This window comes from Myotis lucifugus, unplaced genomic scaffold (assembly GCF_000147115.1).
Source record: "Myotis lucifugus unplaced genomic scaffold, Myoluc2.0 scaffold_0, whole genome shotgun sequence".
In the NCBI taxonomy this organism is placed as follows: domain Eukaryota; kingdom Metazoa; phylum Chordata; class Mammalia; order Chiroptera; family Vespertilionidae; genus Myotis; species Myotis lucifugus.
In genome coordinates, this window is record NW_005871048.1 from 43,337,529 (window position 1) to 43,347,994 (window position 10,466).

Consider the following 10,466-nt stretch of genomic DNA (forward strand, 5'->3'; position numbering starts at 1 on the left):
CCATAAGCCATAGGTCATAGAAGGGAGGTGTGTTTTAGTTCAGATCCTGCTCTGCCATCTTTCTTGTCTTCTTTGCAGATGGATTCACAATTGCCAATCCTGGGGAACGGAGCCGAAGAGCCTGTTCCTGAGGCTGCTGTCACGGCACCTTTGCACAGTCCAACTCCAGTCCTCCATGCACCCGGCTCTCATCCTATCAACGTCCCGAACGCAGCTGCCAGCCCCATTTGCTTTTAATGCTCTCATCTCGGAGAAGTTAAAGGGCTTAAATATTTATCTATCCAACTTCCTCACTGTGTCAAGGACAGCTTCCTCATTGTGTGGCCCACAGAGTCAAGCCCTACTTAGTGGTCACCACACGTCACGCTGCAACGGCCATCATTTCAGCTGCTGCTCATATGGCCACACCAAATGGCAGCTCTGATTTATCCAGAACAGCACAGTTCCCTGAGCCGAGGGCTCAAAGGGCACTTCTGAACCACGTCCAGAGTGTCTGCTTTTCACTCCCCTGCCTGCCACCCTTTGGAGCACAAGCTGGTGAGCGTATATGACAAACGGGTCTTCCCCAACGAGTCAGCCAACTGCTGACCCAGCTTACACTCCTCACCCTCTGGCCTTTGTGTCCCGCTGAGAGAAGGGTGCTTATCCCTGGGTCTTGTTTCTCATGAACTTTTGGAGAGATGGGGAGCAAAACAATGAAAAGGACACACCGGGGGAAAATTATGTTTCGGCTAAACTGTTGGCACAATAAGTGTGATGGCATGATGAGCCAAATGCAATCATCAGACACAGGACTCATGCAAATGACGCTCTCCTAAGAATTCACCGGGTAGAGAAGTGAAACCAATCACTTCTTGAGCTCCTATTATGTACTAGGTTAGTGGTTCTCAACCTTCTGGCCCTTTAAATACAGTTCCTCATGTTGTGACCCAACTATAAAATTATTTTCGTTGCTACTTCATAACTGTCATGTTGCTACTGTTATGAATCGTAATGTAAATATCTGATATGCAGGATGGTCTTAGGCGACCCCTGTGAAAGGGTCGTTCGACCTCCAAAGGGGTCGCGACCCACAGGTTGAGAACCGCTGTACTAGGTTAATGTACTAGATACCTTCGCAAACACGTTTGCATTTAGTCCTCACAAAACCCCGTGAGATGTATAACATGCCCCTTTTATAGATTAGAAAACTGAGATTTGGGGCAATGAAGAAACCACTCCAGACCTCCAGTACATGGTGGGAGTCCATGGTCCATGGGTAGAAGTTGGTCACATCTGAGCAGCTCTAAAATCCAATGAGCCAGGCTGCCACTCAATACTCTACAAGTTCAAAAGTCCAGTTCAAGTTCAACAAGTTCCCAAATTGCAAGTTATGCCTTGGCACTAATGTTCTCCCTTGAGTGTTTCTCTCCTTTCATGCAAGTTTCTTAAACATCCATTATGGTCTTCACACTCCTTTTCTCAGCCTCTCTAGTCTCTCGGGCAAATGTGCATTTGCACATTTTCACGGTGCATTATTTTGCCCGCTAAATATGCATTAAATCCAAAATGCTGTCACTGGAGGCAGCATGGCAGGCCCGAGGGATTCTCAGCCTCTCCCTCCGAGCTCACCTAGACGCACTTCTTGACCATGCTGAGAGCTTGGGCAGGGGCTTTCAAATGTCTCTTTTGAGCTTGTTGCTGGGAGATTTGTTTCCCAAATTGTCAAACTGAATAGGCCGAAAGTAGCAGTCAAGGAGAATATGTGCAGAGAGAGAACTTGCAGCAGGTGATACACAAACATGGATGTGCTGACCATCACGATAGCCCTGTCTCGCTAAATCAAGGGCAATCAAGAACCCAGGTATGCATAGAGGGAAATGGGCAAACTATTAAGTGGGGGAAAACTCCAACCTGACATGAATACCAAAGGGGACTCTTCAGAAAGGGTGGGCTGATTCTAATAATGATTTTGGTCAGACCTAGGACAACGGTTCTCTGGGACACTGGCTTGGGACGTACAGATAGATATGTGCATTGTTGCAGGGCGCTGTTAAAATGCCGTTGCTTCTCCAGCGAGTAAAAATCACTCCTCAGAACCCTGCCCCACACGGAGCCCTGACACCAGTTCTTTGACAGCTGCTCTTGTCTTTTGAACCATAAAGCACATCTGACTGCAGGTCACACAGGGAAATAACAAGTTTGCTAGTCACTTCGGAGAAGAGGAAAACCAGACAGAGAGAGAAGAAAGGTAAAGGACTTTGTTCACAGAGTTCAATCAGCTCCAAGGTGGGGGAGGGGCGCCACCATTTCTTTATCCCATGAGTCCACAGGGGAAAGCATGAGATGACAGACGCAGAAAATGAAGACGACGTGCCAGCAGTGGCAGTGTCCTCGTGGTTCTATTGTTATCCTCGCCATGATCCTGGGAGGTGCTACTACCTGCTTCATTTTATAGGTGAGGACATGAGGCACAGAAAGGGAAACAAATGGCCCATGGTCACACAGCTGAGACTTATAATTATTGATTGATTGATTGGGTTTTGTTGTTGTTGTTGTTTGTTTGTTTTTTTGGAGAGAGAGGAACATTGATTTGTTGTTCCCCTTGTTTATGCACTTATTGGTTGATTCTTGTATGCACCCTGACTGGGAACTGAACCTGAAACCTTGGCATAGCGGGATGATGCTCTAACCAACTGACTACCCGACCAAGACCACAGCTGAGATTTAAACTCAATCTGACTCCACCCTTAGTGCCCTTACCTTCACTGATGCTACCTTTCCTAGTTTAAGGCACACTCATCCACTGAAAAAGGCAAAGGGGCCTGGCCGATGTGGCTCAGTAGGTGAGCGTCAACCCATGAACCAGGAGGTCATGTTCAATTCCCAATCAGGGCTCATGCTAGGGTTGCAGACTCAATCCTCAGTAGGGAGCGTGCAGGAGGCAGCCAATTGATGATTCTATCTTTCTATCCCTCTCCCTTCCTCTTTCTCTAAGAATCAATAAAAACATTTTTTTTTAAAGAAAAAGCAAAGGAGCACATGGGACTCCAGTGAGAGACTCAACTCAAAACGGTTTTCCCAATTGAGCCCTGATTTTAAATTCTGATTCTCTAACTCAGAGTCTGTAAGATTTTTCTGTAAAGAGCCAAATAGGAAATATTTTAGGCTTTATGGGCCATCCAGTCTGTCATGACTACTCAACTTTGCCACGACAGCATGAAGGCAGCCACAAACAATGTGAATGAATGGCATCACTGTGTTTCAATAAATCTTTATTTACAAAATAAAGATTTGGCCCATGAGTTTTAATGAATCATCATAAACTCTGGCGTGTAGCATTCCTTACTTCAGCAAGAACAGAACTCTCCAACTAGAGAAGCTATGGGCAAATGTGGGGAACAATATGAGATAAATATTTGGGGCTGTTGCAAATGGTTTTTGTCCCGAAAAGAAGGAGGGAAAGACTCATTTCTTCCATGTTTTCTGATATTCCTATTAAAATGCAGTAGAATGAAATGGCTCAGTAAACAACCCATCAAGCCAATTTTTACTGTTGGAAATTGTGACTACTGTCTACTGTGTGTGTTGTATGTGTTTATATTTAGTATTTAGTTTCATCTATAAAAATCTGCATAGTGAGGTGGGCTGGGACTCTATCTTGGGATCTCTAAGTCTATTTATTCAGAATATCAGAATATAAGGAAGAAAAGGAAAAGAGGAAGCAGAAATAAAAAACTGGTAGCACAACTGTCAGGAAAAATAATCAGCAACTAACAAATCTATTATCGCCTTAATCCTGAAAGTCCAGAGTTCTCTAGCCTCTTGCTTTGGCCTTGGCACTGATCACCACAATGGCACAGCGTGGTCCAACCCCAGGCACTCCTTCCCAGTAATCAGTTCAAAGCCTGTAGTTAATAACACGCTGGGCCCAATCTTTCTGGGAACACAGATTTTTTAAAAAAAACTCCAAACAAAAAAGCTGGACATCTCTAATCCTCTGTTTTGAATTATTTAAGACCCATGCTTTTCAGGACCGAAGAGTGACATGGACTTTGAGGTTTTTCTTCCAGAGAAATGTTATTCATTGAAACAAATTAAGAATAATTTCTGCTTTGCAACAACAACAACAAAGACGAACAAACAACACCACCCCATGCTCCTAATGTGTGCACTGCTCTGAGTCAGAAAAAAAAAATCCAAAATACTATTGTTATAATGTGTTGTGGTCATGTTCTACATCAACTAACAGATGTTTCCTAAGCAAAAAAAAAAAAGAGAGAGAGAGAGAGAGACACAAACACAAACCTCTGAGTGTCCCACACAGACATTATTTCCTGCAATATTAGCAAAATTAAAGCACACGTGCTCGAACCTGTTCCCAGTCTCTCCAGGGGGTTCTGCCTGAGCAGCAAGGTGATCAGATCTTGGGCGTCTGGCGGCGGTGCCTCATCCTTCTCGGGCCAGTTGATCTCATCTAGAAGGAAGGGAAGTCGTTTACAACTTTATTGCTCAAATGGTGGTCCATGCCCCAACACATGGACGTGCCCTGGGAGTTTGTTAGAAAGGCAGGCTTTCAGGCCCCACCCCAGACCCACTGAATCAGAGAGCGCATGTTAACAGGCTCTCCGGTTGATTCCTAGGCTCAGGCAAGTTTTAGAAGCCTGTTTCATAAGACACAAAGAGCACAGCTTTCAGCAAGGCAGGGAGACACCGCTCAATAAGCGGTATCTTTCCTTCACCTTGTTGATTCATATTTCTTTGGTGAAAATGGCTCACAACAAATTGCTCTTTCTAGTTATGAAAAGGACGTCATAGAGTGGCAACTCTAAACACCTGCATTTCAGGTAGTCACCCATTCAGGGATCATTTGAGTAAGGCTTTCTCTCCTACTATCCTCAGCTATAGAGTTCTGCAGCTCCAAGAAGCAAAAAGTAATTTCGTAAATGTAACTATTTCCAGAGACAAAGGAAAGGTCCAAATGCTAATGCCAAAGAAGAAAAAAAAAGTTCAAAGTAATCATAGTAATGGAAGTATTTAAAATCTGTCATAAATATTAGACTATGTTCTACATTCTAAAGGCGTTTGCCTAAAGAGAGGTATGCATGCTTGTGTGTATGGAAATGCAATAAAAACATGAGTTATTTCTGTGTGTGCCTGCCTCTAGCTTCCTCTGCTGCAGTTTAAATCTGATTTGGAAAATAAAACATGAATATGCATCTGAGCCGTAAGGCATGGAGAACAAAGCCAGCATTTGCTGCTTGTGTTAATTAAACAGTTGATTCCTCTTGCCATTCAGGCCTTGGAATGTCAGAAAACAGCCTAGTTATAAATCCATAAACAGCTCAGATATTGTATAAAAGGGTTATTCACTGCAGGCAACTCACAAATCTACTTTGTTAAAGTTTACAAATATGCCTGACTTGCAAAGTCAATGACAGAAAATAATGCTGTGGTTAAAGGGCTCCAAAATGAATTCCCTCCCATTCCCATGGTTGGATCCCATAAATGCAGTCCAGAATGAACCAGAGGAAGGTGATGGGGATATCAGTAATGACTGACAAACTTTGAGAAAAGAGGCCTTTTTGATCTATGCTTAGGGTAAATTTATAAACACAGCAGGTAGGGTAGTAATAGAGCCTATTTAATTACCATTTAGTTTTGCCAGGAGCCACATAATAGTTAGGGTCAGCTTTGCAGGTTAAGATCTAAAGGTTATTGAATTTTAAATGAAAGATGAACAGCTGTTACAGAAATAACATTCCACCATAATAACTACCAATGAAATCATTAACAATCTGTGGATTAAATTTGCTTCCTTCCCATTCTCATTATTTATTATTTGGTAGACATTTGTTTTAGGATTTATTACATTTTTGTTAATTTCTTTGTTGTGCCTTTAGCCATTTTTCCCATTTATGTAAATGTTACCCACATTAACCTTCTCTTCCCGGGCGCAACTTTGCTATTATGGAAAAGAAGACTGGACAGCAATGAACTCATTTGCAAGTCCCACACCAATTTCTTTTGAGGAAAAAGCACACCATAAAAATCAGTTACATTGCCAGTATATTTCCAAATTCCATGTTAACAAAACTTCCTCAGATCAATTTTCAAGCCAAATTGCTCTCTCGATATTGTGAAAGTCAGTTATGTGCGATGATGAGTGAGTTCTTTTAATCTGTTGGCTAAATTGTTTGACAAAGGTTAACATTTTAGTAGTCAATTCAGTGATACTTCATAAAATTACATTAAATGGCTGCTTCCCAACAGGGGCTTAAAGATAACGCCTGATGATATTTACCACTGATGACTTGTCCAAATAGCTCTTCTGGAGTGTCCCCAAAGAATGGCACGCATCCAACCAGAAATTCATAGAGGATAATGCCCATGGCCCACCAGTCCACAGGCTTCCCATAGCCCTGCCTCAGAATCACTTCTGGGGCAATGTATTCAGGTGTGCCACAGACCTAAAAGATGATTGCAATATTAGAATAATTGGAATATTGGACGTAAATTAAAATGAGCAGCAGGGCCCAGCATCAATTATTTTGCCCAGAGTGCACCTGCTCAACCACATGGACAAAGAACGTAAAAACAGCACTGATAAGTTGGCATCCCTAATACCAAAGGCAATAAATCCTGTAAATACCGAAGAAGGGACGTTTACAATTCTACTTGAATGTCAAACTATCTGTAACGTGCCATTTCAAACCAATCGCTTGACCCTGTTGGTAGCTTTGCCTATTTTACAGTATTAAAAACATCTGTAATCCTTAAATTTAAAATCATGCCTTTTTTATCTGTCACTCTCAGAGTTTTAGCATTTGTATGGCCCAAATATATTCACATCCTGGATACTTTATAAAAGCATGACAGTTGAGATGTGTTTACCGTAAGTAACTTTACAATGAACAGATTGTGGGCACATGGTAATGAGGCATGCTTAAAGGGAAATGGGCCATGGCTCGGATTTTAGCACCCGTGATTGCACGATGCATCATGAGCTTCACGAGTACTCTACTGAGACTCCTGAATTCCTTACAAAAACAGTTTTCCATTTGTCTCTCTCACACTCTTACTTGTGTGCAATTAGGCCGTTCATCTTGCTAATAGACCATAATGTTGGGGGAGGAATGGACAGTTCAAAGAGGCCCATGGAGAAAAATGGAGGCAATTTGCACTTTATTAAATGTAAGGCCTATACAGACATCTAAACCCTCAATACTGATGTTGATTCCGAAATTCACTGGCCATGTCGCACTTTGTATTTCTCAGGAGACCTGAACAGCATGCACGCTTACCTGTTTGTCTAGGAACTCGCGAGCATCCTTCTCAATATGACCCTCATAAAGATTGGTAGTCATGCTCATCAGTCCCACCTTGGATAATCCAAAATCTGTCAGCTTGATGTGCCCCATGGAGGTGACCAACAAACTACGAAGCAGAAGGACATACATTACAACACTCACTTTGCAGCTCATTCTATTTTTTTAACACTCTCCCTTCTCTTGTCAACTGTAAGACTCTTTAGTATATAGGTGTCAACCTTATGAGAAACCCAGCCCGGGAAGAGATAAAGTCACAGGAAGCTGTCAAATACGTGCATCTGGCAGCTGAGGGTAATTCACAAGGGAAGGCCAGAGACCAGGCCCAGCTGATCTTTGCTGGAGCAGCCACATACACTATCATCTACAACCTGAAACTCTCAGAAAATTCCAGTGTGGAACTCTGACATCTATTTTCGGAATAAGAAAACAGAAGAGAAAGGGCTACAATAATATACCATGTCACACATCAGGAACTAAGATAAGCAACCCATCTGTGACTCAAATGAGACACAAGATAAGGAACGTGGACTGGAAAATGTAGCATTGTTTCAGATTTCAACTTCTGGGTTGAATTTAAATTTCTACTCATTAGCACAAAACCTACATTTCTTATACATGCAACACATTCACATTTGACAGCTTTATGAGTTTATGTTTAAAAAATTTTTCATTTTAGAAGAAAAATGTTAATTAATTAACAATTACAGGAACAGAGGAATTGGGGTAAAAAAGCTACTAAAAGGAAATATGCTAAAATTCTAATAGTTGTCTTTGCTCAGTAATGTTGCGCATTACTAAAACTATATAAAGAAAAATGTTTTTTTCCACTTTCCAAATTTTCTGGAATGAACATGAGTTAAATGTATCATTCGATTTTCTGCGTACATAAAAGCTATACATACTAACATGCAATGTATTTAGAGGCTTTTCAGATGTGAAGAAAGCATGAAACATTTAATAACTGGCATCAAGATGAATAACTAGTCATTTGGAGAAAAATAGTCTATCTGTGTCTCAAATCAGATACCATAATGAACTCTATATAGATTACAAATTTTTACATTAAATTATGAGTAAAACAGAATAGAATATCAAGCATATCACCTTTCAGTAGAAAAAGTTTATGTAAGTATGATAGAAACTATCCAGAAAACTAGTAGCAGTGTATGTTACTATTCACTAGTTTATAGAATAAAGCCTTTTAAAAAACAACTAACCCTGGCTTTAAAGTCATCTTTTTCTTTTGTTTCCTATAAGCTATTATTATAAGCATCACAGCTTTAAAGGATTACCATATATACTTTAACTCATTTGGGCACATTATGGGAAGATTTTAAAATGTGTAAAACAGCATTAAAAGAAAATAGTTTTATAGACCTAAGAAAACTTTTATATTATGTAAAAAAAAGATATATTTCATCAGTGCACATACTTGTCTGGCTTCAAATCCCGGTGGACAATTCCATAATTGTGCAGATATTCCAAGGCCAGGACCGTCTCAGCAAAGTACATCCGGGCCATATCGACAGGAAGAGGACCCATGTTCTTCATTAAGGTAGCACAGTCACCCCCTAGGAAACACAAGGAAAAGACTGAGCAGGTATAGCACTGGCTAGGATTAAAGAAGACCAGCAGTTTAGTCTTCAGATTTTCAAAGCAGAATGGCCTTTACCCACAGGCATAGCATATCATATTCATACGTGGAGACTGTGTGTTAAGTAATCATGCTTCTCATTACGATGTGGTGTGGAGAAAATTTAGATTTTTATTCAAGAAGCAGTACTCTGAAGAGAGCAGGTTTGGCTCTGATGTGGAATTGAAAATTGAAAAACTGCTAGCATAACTTTAGGAATATGGTGACAATTTAAAATATGCCCGTGAAAACCACAGATTTTGGAATCTGACTGCCTGAGTTCAATCCTAGCCTCTGAGTGTTACAGGTGGGCAGATCTTAGGGAAACCCATCTTGGTTTTTTCATCAGTAATAGGATAGTAACAGTGTCATTCCTCCTAGGATTATTGTGGAGATTAAGTGAGGCAATCTATGTAAAGATTTGAGGATATTGCCAACACACATTGAACACAGGATAAATGTTAGTTGTTAAAATAACCACAACAAAGGTTAATAAAGGAAAGTACTGGTATGGTGACAATACTGATGGGTAGTAATCAGACAAGCTATATTTTTGTCTTATATCTACATTGAGTATCTAGTAAGTCTCTCTGCTGCTTGGGTTTCAGTTCATTCATCTGCAAAAGGAAATGGTTGGACTAAAATATATTTAAGGTTTCTTCCAGTTTCATAGTTTTGGGATTCTGTTCAAACTATTATAAGAGCTTAAATTAGATGCTTTAAAAATTGTTTTGGCCCTTGTCGATCAATTCATTTTATTAGCTGTTTATGTCAACAAGTTACTGAGAAAGGAAAGTCACAGTGACAGCACTGGCTGGTGTGGCTCAGTTCGTTGAGCATCCTCCCATGTACCAAAGGGTTGCTGGTTCAATTCCCAGTTAGGGTGCATACCCAGGTTGCGGTTCAATCCCAGGTGGGGTGTGTATGAGGCAACTGATCCAAGTTTCTCTCTCACACCAATGTTTCCCTCATGTCAATTGTTTCTCTCTCTCCTCACTTTATCTCTCTCTCAAATCAATAAAAAACATATATATATTTTTAAAAGGTCACAGTGACAGAAGTGATCCAAGGCTGGGCTTCTGTCAGCTCACTGGGAAGTCAGAGAAAAGGGGGCTTGGAGACAGGATCCAGGGGGTTATCTGGGATGAGCTGCCGCTGCCCATTGCTCCCTGCTTGCAAGTCTCCGGGGGTCCCTTAGAGTTTAGGAGATACAGGCCTGTGGGGGCAGGCCTGTAGGGAAAGGTGTGGGCGTGCTCCCTGGAGGGAGAGTACAGAAAGGATGTACTTTTATTAATTCTTTAAGAGATCAATTGTAATAAATGCTGTTATGATATGTGATAAAAATAAGTAGAAACAATCCCATCACCTGTATTCTAAATTTAATGACCAATTGAGAGGAGATAATAAGAATTAAAAGCTATTAAAAAAGAACAACAACCTTTTCCCAAATACTAGTAGCACTAATTTCCCCTTTGTTATAGTAGAGCAGGCTCCTTAAAAGCAATTATCACAAGGTATTGACT

General features: G+C 40.9%; 1 protein-coding gene across 1 annotated transcript in view; it reads right to left on the bottom strand.

Annotated features, from left to right (window-relative positions):
- The window catches only part of MAST4 (microtubule associated serine/threonine kinase family member 4), a 148,712-nt gene that overhangs the window by 27,467 nt on the left and 110,779 nt on the right, over positions 1-10,466 (bottom strand). Inside the window, 4 exon segments of the mRNA XM_023751286.1 lie at positions 4,355-4,456; positions 6,284-6,449; positions 7,284-7,416; positions 8,743-8,884. Coding sequence (XP_023607054.1) covers positions 4,355-4,456; positions 6,284-6,449; positions 7,284-7,416; positions 8,743-8,884 — 543 coding nt within the window.